This window comes from Pseudochaenichthys georgianus, chromosome 23, assembly GCF_902827115.2.
Source record: "Pseudochaenichthys georgianus chromosome 23, fPseGeo1.2, whole genome shotgun sequence".
Classification (NCBI taxonomy): Eukaryota; Metazoa; Chordata; class Actinopteri; order Perciformes; family Channichthyidae; genus Pseudochaenichthys; species Pseudochaenichthys georgianus.
In genome coordinates, this window is record NC_047525.1 from 13179881 (window position 1) to 13194361 (window position 14481).

General features: G+C 41.6%; 1 protein-coding gene across 3 annotated transcripts; it reads left to right on the forward strand.

Moving 5' to 3' along the window:
* Positions 1-215: 215 nt before the first annotated feature.
* nup37 (nucleoporin 37) lies at positions 216-13117 on the forward strand. 3 transcript variants are annotated; one of them, XM_034074951.2, is made up of 10 exons: positions 216-292; positions 1623-1796; positions 1881-2002; positions 4781-4853; positions 5095-5189; positions 9341-9431; positions 11053-11234; positions 11330-11380; positions 12728-12821; positions 12911-13117. In XM_034074951.2, the coding sequence occupies exons 2-10, from the start codon at positions 1641-1643 to the stop codon at positions 13022-13024; spliced, it is 978 nt and encodes a 325-aa protein (XP_033930842.1). In that variant the 5' UTR covers positions 216-292; positions 1623-1640; the 3' UTR covers positions 13025-13117. The 3 variants fall into 3 exon arrangements, with proteins under 3 accessions (XP_033930842.1, XP_033930844.1, XP_033930845.1); XM_034074953.2 differs by lacking the exon at positions 216-292 and adding an exon at positions 320-390; XM_034074954.2 differs by lacking the exon at positions 216-292 and adding an exon at positions 608-643.
* Positions 13118-14481: the final 1364 nt, after the last annotated feature.

Consider the following 14481-nt stretch of genomic DNA (forward strand, 5'->3'; position numbering starts at 1 on the left):
AAGTAAGCAACAAAAGGTGAGGTCGACCAGATAAAGTGTTTTTCTACTGCGTTGTTTCTTAATAAATATGTGGAAGATCATAAATAAAGAATCATTAAATACAAAACATGTACTTTATAGCTCACCTACGCAAATGTATTGTAACACAATTTAGAGATTTTCCTTTAAGCTTTGCAAAACCCCCCTTCACATTTATATTCATTGGAACATTCCATGTCGTACCCGGAAACAGCTTCAAAACATGTCAAACGCGCGCACCGTTTGATTTGAAGAAATTATTGAAAATAAAGTGGTAAGGTTTATCAGTCTTTTAATGTATTCTGAACCGGAATATGCTTTCTTAACCTAGACGTAACTAGTAAGCTGTTAGTCGAAGTGTTACCTTAAAAAGTGGGTAATATAAGCCTGTTTATTGCTAATTGCTAGCTAGCTGTTCACTTGAAACGTTACGTTTTTAGCTCTTTAGCCGGTGTCGCAGTACCGTTATGTGTAGCGTTAGTACAAAGTACACTGAAGCTACACCGTTTATGTAGCTCACATAAGATAACGTTAAATTAAAGCTAGCTTTCCTTACACCAAATTACCTTTTTTTACTTATAGCAACCTGCCAGCCTCATTGTGGACGTAACGTTGCCGGTCTCTGGTTTGTTCTGGTCATATCTACATCTGAGTTAAACATGTCTAATTCGGCACTGCTTTGTGGGTTTGAATTTGTTTTTCAGAATGTAATGGTGACCGTGGCCGATATACCTTAGTAACAATACCCACCCGCTAGCTTATGGATGCCTCGAGTCTATATACAATATATTAAACGTAAATAGTATAATTAGGTCTGGTCTGATGTTCTTTCCAAGCAACTGACAACAATCATTGCATTCGTATTTTACGAGGGTACTGCTCCTCAGACATTTAGGCACTATTTAATGTTTGACAGCTGTAAGTAATAACATTTTGGAATGACCTAAATAATAAAGGCACTATATCACTAAAGCAAACATCAGTGTCCTAATTCTGGCACAGATATTAAAGGAATGACTACCTTGATAACATGGTGTGGCAAAGTTTATGACAGTTTTCAAAGCTATATTATTCCCTGATATATCTAGTAGTAATCATTTCAGGCTACATTAGCTCAGAATAATTCACATTTTGTTTATTAATAAGTATCAGAATTCCTTTATTCGGCCTGCAAAGGGGAAATGTACATTGTTGCAGCAAAGTTTAGATACATGTGAAGAAAATAGAACACTATTATATGAAAAGGCATGCACATAGTATTTAAAATAGAAAATAATTACAATTCACAGAAGTACACATTCAAGTAGATTGTAACTAAGTTGTGACATTATTTATTAAATACAAATAAGTGTTGAACTGTAGAGTGCTGTATATGACAAGTGTGTATATTACATTATTACTGCACATAGTTATGTAAAGATTCCTGTTACAGTAATGGGAGAAATTACTAGAAGTAGCACTAGTTATATATTTAAAAAATATATTAGCAGAACATTGGTGACTCATTTAAGAGATGTTGCTTTTGTTGCAGTGTTGAATATAATTTGTTTGCTGATCATTAGACAAACGATTCTCTGTTTTCTTTGTTCTGATTTTTTTTACAGTTGAAGCCAGTTTGCAGGATGCAGGAGGATTCTAGCCGAACTCCCAGTTACACTGTGACATGCGAGGACTATGTTCATGTGGTTGAATTCAGTCCTTTCAGCTCTGGTACCCCTGCCTCTCTCCTGGCTTACGGTGGGAACCAATATGTGGTTGTGGGCACCTGTCTATTCCAGGTTAGAGACACAGCCTCAATCATCCTGGTTTACCAAAAGTAATGCACAGTATATTATATTCTAAATACGCACTTGTTCCCACAGGAGGAGGATATGGACATTGAGGGGATTGAATTCAATGTTCTTCGAGCTTTCCATCATGAATTACGTGTCGATGCTCTCGCCTGGAGCCCAGAGTCCCGGCTAGACAGAATACCCACTATCAGGTATGGCTTCTTTGTTTCCAGTACCTGTTGGTGTGTGGATAAGATGTCCCTAACAAGTTACATGGTGCAGGACAATGGTTAAATATTTTGGAGCTGTGTAAATTGGAATGCATGAACATTATAATGATGCATTGAAGAAAATGCAAACATTTAAAAACATGTCACTGCTTGACAGAAAATTATACTTATACTGGCAACTGAGCTCATGACTAATCTTGAATACAGTCTTGTCCATGCTAAATTAATCTGCTTCTCCTTAGTGGCTACTAGACTCATTTAGTGCACAACAAGGAAAGCAAGTTGACAGATTTTCAGCTTCACAGCTGTTCCCAACAAAGCGTATCACACCTCCTTTTCAATCCTTTCTTTTTTTTTGCATTTAGCATTACCATAAAACAGTTATTGAACCTTGATGCGGCATATTTGACTCTCAGATTGTTTTCCATTCACATGCATCAGTGAGGCGTTTCATTTCTTGCTCACACTTTACATGTTGACAGATAGAACTAGAGATTAAACCACCAACCCTTCTTATGATGGACTTGCCCCTCTACCGGCTAAATTGTTCATTTATTATGTTAAGTGGTGCTGACAAATTGTCATTATTCAGGTAAAGTTAAGTAAAACCGTATTATTACCGTACTGGCTTTTAACATAAGACTGTGTTCATGGTGGGACATCAGCAGCTCTAGAGCCTCTTGTAATGTAAGAGGTAATCTTAACCTTTATTAGGACTAGGAAGTGAAAAGCCATACTTCACTCCCACATCAGAAAGTTGACATCTATGTCTTTAACACAACAGAATAATTATTCACGAACACTCGTCCATTGACCAGAACAAGAGACAGTTGTGGAGAAAGCACAGCAGCCGTTGTGTGAAAGTAGCCATCACCGCCTCTCACTGTCACGCTGCAGCTGCCAGGATGTGAGCCAAGTTATTTCAGGTGGCCGGTTGGACAGGAGGGAAGTAGCCTAACTGTAGATTGTTAGAAAGCAAGAGTTTCCTCCTAATTTGAGCAGTGGATGAGAATGTTCCACCATCTCCCCGGAGGTGTTTAGGCTTTCTGTAATTGAAATGGAAAGGCAGCGATAATTCCTGGCCTTCTGTGGTTTACTCCACACGGCCCTCCAGCCAGCACTGTGACGTGCGCACATGTTATTGCGCTGATGACTGCCGCTCAGGTTCCATCCCGCCTTTCGATCTGCACTTAGCTGTGCCTTCCAGGAAAAGTACAACGTTCTCACGGCCGGCCTCAAGCAGGGGCCCAAAGAGTGAGAGAGATGAGGGGAGGGGGCTTTAGCTGCCAACATCCACCACAGCAGCTTAAAATGGGAATATGTGAAGAATAATGAATCCTACAAAGACCAGACACACACCACATATTAATTATCTTCCTCCAACTATTCATTGTACGCAGCACAAAACCTCATGTAATTTCAGCATTTATTCTGCAATCTACAGGCGTGCATTGTCACATCTGACAAATAAAGCCCACCATTGTGCACTAAATATACCAATTTAATGCTTGTTAGAGAATAAAAAACCTGCTGTGGCATGGCCGATCGCATAGACAAACAGTCTGCCCCATCTGACAAGCTACAGCCTTATTTAATTACATGTTGGACTCTGCCATTGCACACATGTTGTGTCTGCACAGCAACTGACCTATCACAATTCTCCTTGGAGCAGATTTTCTCACCATACCAGTTTTTATGTCAGAAAAGGGACGTCTATGATATCTTAAAGTGAAGTAGCATCAGTTGAGTCAAACCCAATCTTATGCGTGTGCTTTTACTCACAGAAATAGACCAGCTGTTTCTCCTGTTTCTATTCTTTATGCTAAGCTATCCGGCTGCTAACTGTAGCTTCAGATACAAGGGTGGCAGCAATATTCTCATCTTTCTCTTGGCAAAAGATAAGAAGATATTTATTCTTCTCACAACTGAAGAAGTTCCCCAAAGAGTTGGTATTTACTTAATGTTGCCAGGTCTCTTTGTTAACGTGTGCTTTGTGGTGACATCACCTCGGAAAGAATACACTCTCATCTTTGTCTTCTGTTAAAACAATAACACTGCTCAACAAAAGCAAAGCTGAACTTGTTCTGGTATTTAATTTTACGAGCATATTGGAGATCAATAAAGAAAATTGCTTTGACATTTAAGTAAAAAAAAAAAGAAAAGCCAAAAACAGCCAGAATTTGTTCCATGCTTTTCTCCAAAGTACAACACTAATTTGTAGGGTTAGAAGGCCTATCCTAATATAATATAATCTACTGTAGCAGTAATGCTCCGAAGCACGTTAAGGGTGTTTGTAGTGACATCATGCCAAATCCATCTGTGCCTGCGACTGAAAATGTGTGAACCGCTGTCTGTTTATTCTGGTGATATGTGTGTGTTTTTCTTGTCATAAGTGAGTTAGTGTAATTGTGTGAATAATTGCAGGCACTGGTGTACACTACGATGATTAGAGGGAAAGTCCTCTGCCTGGCTCCGCACAGGTTTTTCAACTGAGACCCGCGTAAATGCCGTGAGGAATCTTGTTTTTCTCCGTGTTTATCTTAGCTTGCAATTAGAATCTCCCTGGCAGCGTTTCTACTGATCGCTGTCCAAGTTTCTACCACACACACACCGACACTCATCCAGAGGTGTCAGTCTAGGCGGTCGCAGGCATTCATGTCATCTGTCATTGTGTCCATACAGTCTGACTCCGTTTGGATGTTATCCTTTTGTTTGTTTTCACATTCTCCCTTTCTCTTTCCTCTTCCTCTCTCTTTGTAGATTTTGCACTGCTGCAGCTGACAGAAAGCTACGCCTGCTGACTTCTGATCTTCAGGATAGGCATGAAGTCAAGGTAGTTCAACATCTGGAGCACATTGGCCAGAACTACGCTTGTCAGTTGGCATCAAAGTCTCTCTACTTAGCTCTGACATTTTGCACTTAGTGATACAGGAAATGTAGCCGTGCTCATAGAAAGCGTAGCTGTAGCCTGTGTAGTAATCACAACTTTCCTATAAATGCTAATTTATTTAACTGTGTATTGATCATGCCTTTTCTGTTTGGTTTACATTTTGTTTTTCTGTGCTGTTTCCTAGGTAATGGAGGGCCACACCGGCTACATTAACCATTTGGTGTTCGAGCCAACAGAGGGGAAACAAATTGCTTCCGTCAGTGATGACCACACTTGCAGGTCCAACATTTTTTTATTTCCATATGTGTGTGTGTTCCCAGCTTCTGATTTTCAGCTCTGTTCTCTGTTAATGGTGCAGAAACTCCTGACGGTGTTTCCACAGTGAAACATGATGCTAAGCACAACATGCTACGGTGTGACTTTGCATAAGCACAGGGCTGCTTTGTAGCTTTTCTAGCTAATTGGTTAAATATGGAAATCCAATTAGCTGCAGAAAAATGTTCCTCTCTAACGGGGGGCCTATAACAGGGGCCCCACATTTTCCTTTTAAATGAATGCTAGAGGAGGGGAAAAAGTGTGTCAGTAACCAGGGTCAGCTCAGGGACAGCAACCCCCCCCCCCCCCCCCACCCAGTAGGGTACCTCTACTGCACCATGCAAAGCTGAGCTGCAGTGCTGGGCCCTGCTTTCATATTGCTCATGTACAGTAAGAACAGTCCTGACTTTGTTAAGTAATTTATTTCAAAATCACTCTTATGCAGCCCATGTGGCGTTTTCATAAACAATAATAACATCCACGACCACATGAAGCGGTGACCCTCTGACAGCCACATCAGGCCCTCTGAGTCTCCTCCGCTCTCCTCTTCCCCTTCCTCCGCTGACCGGCCAGAGAAAACAGGAGTGTGCTCCATCTGCTGAAAGATTTAAATTCTGTCATGTTGAGAAAATATGGGACGCCAGAGGAAGACAGAGGCGGAACAAGGGATAGATCAAGTTAACAGGAGAGGACCTTCCAGTCAGCCCACACAAACTGAGGCTGGATATGAGAGGAGGAAGCTGGTCCTGCAGAAAGGGAGGGAGGGAGTGTTTGCCTGCATGTATATGCTGCTGACCTCTCCATCACTCTGTTAGGTTTGGCAGCCGCGCCTCTACTATAAGTTTGCTTAGCTTTGTCATCACTGTCCCCTGTAGTTGTGGGAACTTGGCTGTAGCCAACATGCAACCTGATGCTGCAGCATCGAGGTGGGGAAGCAGACTCCCCCCCCCTCAGCGGAGTTCGGTTCATGTAGTCTCAACATCTCAGAGTATCAGTGCAGATGGAGAGTCTGTGGGGAAATGTGCCACCTAGGGTTCACCAGGGGACACTGCAGGATCCCTGAGGGGATTTGAGGTTGAGTGAGTTTGCAGATGAACTGAGGACACGGCACACATGCTGCATTATGTATATGGTTTTAAGTACTTTGTTCTGTTCTCAGTGATAATCGCTTTTCTTGATCCCTTATGTTGTGAAATTGAAATAAATTACAACAGCTTGATATCTCATCCATGCTTTCAATGTGTCTTCCATCCCTTCTTGGACTGAAGTACCCCTCATGAACTCAAGTACTCTGTCCTCAGTGGTGGAAAAAATATTCAGAACCTTTCCTTAAGTTAATGTAATAACACCACACTGAAACAATACTCTGAGTTAAAGTCCTTCATTCAAAACCTTACTTCAGTATTAAAGTTGTCAGCCAAACGAAGTAGAGTAAAAAGTCCAATCATTTTCTCTAAGCTAACAAAAGTATATATGAAAGGTAAGGGAAAAACAAATACTAGATGTACTTAGTTACCTGCCCTTCATTAACACTACCCTTGATACACATATTTAAGAACAGATTATTGACTGGATGTTATTAAACATGACTAGTTATAAAAACATAGATATTGTAACAACATTTTTCATACAATGAATATGTCATTAATGGTTGATGTTGGTGTGGTAAAAGCTGGATGTTTTAGCCATTATTTAATCATTTGTAGCTATGTCAAGCATTTTCCTTAGCTTTTAGCCATCTGTTTAAACTGTAATCATCAAACTGTTAATCATATTAATGTGTTTATCTTCCTCCTTTAAGCACTACTTAGTAGGATTAAGGGAGATGTATTAGCCCAAAGGGAATATAATATGCATCACTATATTTATGTTATTAATCACCTTGTTTGTTTTTAGCTTAGTCTGAGCCCTTCAAATACGCCTTGTTAGAAATGACTGCTCTATCCCGTCGCCTAAACTTGATCACTGACCTTGCCAGGTGTGTCGGTGAAAACAAGCCACCCCAATAAATATGTCAAATGATTTATTTCACTCTTTCAACATTAGAAGTTTGGCATTTTCTTAAACTGAGGATGTTAGACTGTCAAACTCAAATGTCGAGCAGGTCCAGTTTAAAAAGATACTGATGCAAGCATCCACTCTGCGAGGCACTGTGATGGGATTATATTGTTTGCCTCTTCCAGTTCGCTCCCTCCAGAGAGTCACCTCCGATTATTTACTCGGCTCTCTACAATAAATCAGATCCTGCAGCGCTAACGGCATTTCCCGTTTCCTCCACTTATGGGAAACATAGACAAACCGTAACGCTGTTTTCTCACCGAGATAACACAATACAGGACTTCAGATGTCCTTTTCAACTCTGTTGTACATGGACGCGGAGTGTTATTGCTTGATGTAGTGTTATGCAGTTACGCAGTGTTTTATCAGAAACGGTCATGCGTGTTTTTCGTGTCTCATGTCTTTCACCTCGTTTGGCGGAGGTTATGTTTTTGTGGGGGTCCGGGGCTCTCCGTTTGAAGGGCAGAGTGGTCAACCACAGTTTGGCCGATGGTGGTGTAGCGTGCTATTGAGCTCTGCTTGGCCTCTGGGTTTGAAAGAATAGGGTTTAGTCCTTGTTTTGCTGGTGTGGTCTGGGGCTTTTTTTCCTGCTCAGTCTCACTTATGGAGCCTCTGGCTGAGTCTGCACACGGGCAGAGAAAAGACTCCCAGAGTTCCAGGGGGCTCTGTCCTGCTGCAGGGAGAGGAGACAGGAAAGGTTGAGTGTTCATCTGAGAAGGGGCCTATCCTCCTCTACACCGCGGCACCACTGAGGACATCAATCTCTCTAACAACACATTTGACATTTAGATAATCTTTGGGGGTACTTTTTGGGCTTTATTAAATAATGTGTCTTGCATGATCTCATCAGTCTGCACCTTCCTGAGCTCCTCAAGCGTTTGTTTAATATTCCCAGAAACACTTGCAGCCCCTCCACCCCTGTGGCCTCGTCCCCACCTTTTCTTGTCTCAGGATCCAGTGTTCCCTCCATCCAGCGGATTCATTACATCCGTGGTCTTTCTCAGCTGCTTTTGCTATCATGGGTCTTATTTAGATCAACTATTATTTAAATTACGACTGGTCATATTCCTCACACAAGCCTTTAATCTTGGTTTGGTTTAGAGGCCCCCTTTATTTGCACAAAGCTTTTCAACTTTTCTCCGCCGATCTTCCTTAACTGACGTCCATCCTGCTGCCCTCTATGTTCTCACAGAAATTGAATGGCAGCCGGCCGCCCACTTGAAACATTTTCTGTAATGTGAGTGGAGCGTAACGTCGACTCAGGCAAGGGTGATGTGTGTGTCCCCCACCCCCTCCTGCCCCATGCTATCATAGCTCAATGTAATGTGAAGCTGGCTTTTTTCCTGAAAGAGGATTCCAGCATTAGTCTGTCTGTCTTCACAGATCTGAGGGGAAAAGCCCCTTTTCCCTGAAAAACCATGAAATACCTGACTGGCATGCAACAAGCGAGCGTCAGATTAATTATGAGAAAACATGGAGTTGGATGAATAAATGCCCACATTGTGTGCAATAAAGCCTCATAGTTGTGTGCCTTGTATTGAAAACTAGCTTGAATGCTGTCAAAGAAATGATAAATTGTCTTTTTTGGCATAGGGTGTAACTTGTTACCTAATATCTGCTGGATCAAGGCTGTATGTGTTACATTCAGGCCGTTTGGACTATGTTATTTTGTTTCAAACTCCACCAAAAATGAAACCTTGGGAAGGGGAACTCTTCTCAGTTATTCTGTGAGCTTCCCAAGGTGGCTGCAACACTGATGCTATTCTTGGAAGTGCTTTAAAACCCCATCTTTGTTGTTAATTAAGAGCTAGTGGATTTTGTTTTAGATTTTTTTGCCAAGAGCGGTTCACACTTCAAGTCTGATCAATCCGGGACAATACTAATGAGAGCTGATTAGGTCTTTGTGAAGCTGGTAACAAACAGTACTTTTAAAGAATGCTCACACTTTCAGTTTGAATACAATTGTTGTGCTAATATAATGGCAGTACCAGTTCACTCAAAGCATACAAGGTCATACAATTGTTTATGCATTTGAATGCTCATCTTTATCTCTACAGGGTGTGGGACCTGGATGGAAATGAAAGCACGACTCTCAGACTTCGCTCCCCGGGCATCAGTGTGTGCTGGCACCCCGAAGAAGCCTTTAAGGTAAGAGGGCTTTGCTTCAGAAACATGCTCGTATTCTGAGGTCAAACTTTTGAACTGCAGAATGTATTCAGACAGATCAGGTGTGAAGTAAGCCTGAAGTGTGACTTGTGAAAAATGCAATGTAGGTGTCTCAGTGTCTAAAGCTAGGTGACTATTAGAAGAGAGGTCCGGTGATTTGGCCTTCCTAGATAAGTTTTGACTAGGCATCCTCATTCAGGCATCATTCATTTTGTGACTGGTCAAACGAGCACAGTTATGATTCTGACCAAACATAACATGTCAATTACTCTGTGAAATGTCCTCTAATGCAACATTGATTTGTAGATGCTTTCCATAAGGCTCAAAATAAACTAGCAATCAATGTTTAAAGCACAATGAAATCCAGGAAATGAGATTATATGTTTGATAAGGTTGTTCATTTCACTTCCTTTATCAACATTTAGCATCTCTTGCTTTGTCTGAAGGCAAAAGCCTGCTTTGCATTTACATGACATGTTATTTATTTTTGGCTTTTATCCAAAGTGACTAAAGTACCCAAGTTCGGGATTAAGTATCTTGCCCAAGGACGCGACTTCATGTCAACGACAGGGGCTGAGAATCGAACCAGTGGCCCTCTGATTGGTAGAAGCCCATTTTGCCTGCCGCCATTAAGGATAAATCAGAATCAGAAACAGGTGTATTGCCAAGTAGGTTAACACATAGGAATTTGTCTTTGTGTTATTGGTGCACACATAACAGGGTGTCCGCGGGGTCTTAAAAAGTATTAAAAGTTGATAAATAAATTTAGCGAAAATGAAGGCTATTAAAAAGTATTCAATGGCATTTTCCAAGGTATTACATGTTGTAGCTTGTTTTCAATAAGTATATAAATTGTCCAAAGAGGTTGTATTCTACAGTCTGCCTGAATGTAATCATGGAGTAGGTGTGTAGTGTGATTCTGTGTAGTTTATTTATGGCATCCCGTTGGGTTTGACGTCATCTGAACAGGACGTCGCACGCTCACTGCTTGATAGCGTGCGAAGGTCAGTTTACGCCAGTTGTTAAACAACATCGTTATGGGGAAATGCAAGTCTGCGTCCAAATGGTTGGACGATAAGGAGGAAGGACAATCAATACTGTATATAGTAAATGTGAGGTAAAATGTGTCGCCAATGTAACCGGTTAAAACTCAAAGTGGCGAAGAGGTCTTAAAATGTATGGAAAGGGTCTTAAAAGGTATTACATTTGACTATTTTAAGAGAACTATAATATCATTAAAATATAGCAATATTTACATTGAATATGGATGGATATAGGTAAACCTGTACACATTGAAATATAATGGAATACAAATTTAGATATGTGCAGTTACAATGTGAAAGGGCAAGATTATTAAAACAGTTAACTATAAACTTAGTTATTTCGTGTCTTGTATTTAGAAAATCTATGAGAAGTGACACAGGTATATGTTTAATTCAAAATGATAATGCATTATGTCTTTCATATTGCACATTATTTCCTGTAAATCAAAATCTTCTAATGACTGTAGTCCAGAAAGAGCTGTAATGGATGCTGGGGATTCACCCACAGCAGAAACATGAACTATAATGATTGTTTAATTGACCCGTCTGATTTGCTCCAGTTAATGGTGGCAGAGAAGAAGGGAACTATTCGCTTCTATGACCTGGTTACCCAGCAGGCCATTCTGTCCCTGGACTGTGGTCAGTCCCCACTCATGTCCGCAGACTGGTGCCTCACAAACACCATCAAAGTGGGGGCTGTGGCCGGCAACGACTGGCTCATCTGGGACATAACTCGCTCCAGGTAACTAGGGGAATGTGGGAAATATGATGAATTGGTTTACTATAGGTGCACTATAGGATGAGATGTGCTTTAAACCTTGTTTTTATTCGTTGCAGTTACCCCCAGGAAAAACGACCAGCTCACATAGATAAAGCAAGGTTATTCAAGTAAGAAACATGTATTTCTACTCTATTTTTTAACTGTTGTAAGTAGGGCTGTCCGTCGATTAAAATATTTAATCGCGATTAATCGCATGATTGTCCATAGTTAATCGCGATTAATCGCACATTTGTTATCTGTTCTAGAGGGATATTTTTCAAGTTTTTAATATTCTTATCAACATATGAGTGGACAAATATGCTTTATATGTTTGTTTATTATCATTTGAACAATGACAAATATCCTCATGAATATTAAACACACACACTCTGAACATTACAAATATTCGCCTCAATTCAACCTGGAACCTCTCTTGTTTGTGTGTGTGTGTGTGTGTGTGTGTGTGTGTGTGTGTGTGTGTGTGTGTGTGTGTGTGTGTGTGTGTGTGTGTGTGTGTGTGTGTGTGTGTGTGTGTGTGTGTGTGTGTGTGTGTGTGTGTGTGTGTGTGTGTGTGTGTGTGTGTGTGGACACTGTGATGGATCGTTGGAGCTATGTGCAGCTCAAGGCATATATGCTCGAACGGGAGCTGCCTAGACGCTGCAATCATGTTGCGCACTATCCGTGCTGACTTTTCGTACAATGTCCCGCTGTCTGGCTTCCTGCATAAAGTCAAGTGCTCGGCGCAGTTGTCGGCGAAATGTCGCTCCTCTGTTTTCATTGAAACAGCTCCTTATGTCCGTTAGCGCAGTTAGCTAGCACCAGATGCTAACAACAACAACACGTAAGGTGTGCCTCGCTCGCGCCACACATACACACACCCTTCCGGTCCTCCCGATGGCCAGTCGGTGCCTGCCGGTGAGCGTGGAAGTGTGGTCTGCCACAAGCGGGCCGCAGGAGCGGGGCTGTCAGCATCAGCTTCTAGATGGTATTTTAAACTCGATGCGCTCTGAAACTACGGGGCGGCCGAGGACCAAAAATACACATGCGTTAATCGCGTTAAAATAATTAGTGACGTTCATTTTTTTTTTGCGTTAACTTGACCACCCTAGTTGTAAGGCTTTCTTTTTGCTTTTTTCATCCATTTTCACCAAGTAACATATTTTTTCAACTGATTTCCCCAGTATTTGATGGGCTGATGCATACATTCTTGACAATGTATGAGTTTAAAAGAGTTGTTTTGTCACGTATGCTTTTTGCTAGTTTCCTGGTGTTTAGCACATAGGTGTTCTTAGCGGTAACTATTTGTCACTTACTGGAAAAAGATTTAAAAAAGTCCCTCCTGGCCTGCTCTGATAAGATAACACATATTCATATTGGTTTGTTTTTATGTACAAACATTTCAAGTACAATTCCAAACGTTTGATTTAGTTGTGATGTGTGATGACATTTTAAAGACATGTTTTACCCGTCCTTAGGTGGTCTCGAGCCAATCAAAACCTCTTTGCCACCACTGGATGTCCGGGAAAGATCTGTAGTCAGTTATTTATCCACCATCTTGGTCACCCGCAGGTGAGCAATAGGCTTTGTACTGTTATGATCACTTGTTTCTACTGTTCTTCACAGCTCCAATCTCATGTCACAAACTGATCTCGTTTCAGCCGGTTACTATTGGATCTGCCACAGTGGGATCGGGCCTCAGCTGGCACCGCACGCTCCCGCTCTGCGTGATCGGCGGCGACAGGAAACTCTGCTTTTGGATGACTGAAATGTAGACATCTGTACTGCACCTTCCATGTTAGATAACCCAACTATGTCCAACTAAGTGTTTTCTATTCTGTTCAATAAACTAAATATTTTTCCTAGTATCTACAGAGTTTCTATGGAATTTAATGGATTGGCTGCAAGTTTGAGCTTTGTTCTTTCTCATTTCAGATTCAGGTCAGCTACAGATTAAGAGCTTGTTTCACTTTTCTCTTTAAGAGCAAGTTTTATCACCGGTCTGTTGTGTCCTTCCAAAAGAGCTGAAAGGAATGCATCAAGGCGTCGGCGCCAACTCTCCCCTTCACCAGTCAACATGATCGTTGCACTACAGGTGTTCAATATCAATAATACGACTCTAAATCATATCAATAATATATATTTTTACAAGCTGTTCCACCTACCACAGACATGAAGATCCACAGGAAGGTTAAAATGTAAAACTAGGAGGTCTGGCCCGTGTTCCAGCTGTTAGATAAGGCCGGGGTTGTAAATGTAATCATAGGAAGAGCTTTGGGAAGCATTGAGGCCATCTCAGGTCAACCCCAGGCCATGCAGAGTGAGCAGGTCATGAGGATGCATGGAGAGGAAGAGATGCGCATCACCTTACCTTGGGGTATAATTATCAATGCTCCGCAGACCAAACATGGAAGACAAGGGATCATTTGGCAGAAACTTGCAATTCCTCTTCGGCTACACAAAGGCTCATTGTACTGTCACAGGAATGCAATGTGTGAGAAACCACCATCTCCACTTTCAAGGCAGTCGCATGGCCGCTAAACTGCAGAGGGCATTTATTTAATTAACTTGATCATGAATCATTCTAGGTGACAGCTGATCACTCGTTTCCACAGATGAACTTAATCTTGCAGTGTGCATTCATACTCTGCCGTCTAACAGAGGCGTTTATTGTACTTTATTAATGTACAAGGCAGCTGAAACACTAGGTTGTATTGTACAGCATCGCCTCTGTGCGACAGAACAAAGCAGGTGGAGACCTCCACTCTTTCAAACCGGTTCGTCAGCCCTGTATATGTCTTGGACGGGACGCGTTCACCGCAGTCCACAAAGCATAACATGCTACTGCTCTCCTGCTCCGCACTTTTGTTTGAACAAGTCCAATGTGGTTCCACTCTCTACGTTTGCTGTGTTTCAGGTGCAAGTGGTGCCCGAGCAGCTGCATGTAACACAGAGATGTGTAAGGATGCCATTTTCATCTGTGCACTGAAGGATTTCTAAAGAGTATAGGAGCTCCTTCAGAGGACACTTGAACTGCTCACTGAGCCACTTTCCGCCTTCGTTTCCTTCCAGTGACTCAACAACACCATCTGATGGCTGATGAGCAGAATAGCAACACAATTGAATTCTCATCTCATGATTTCTACAATATTTGATCCATCTTGGAGATCGGGCCTCCTGTCACCCTCAATATAACCTGAATGAAGCCTCACAAACAGTTTGGATCTCTTTA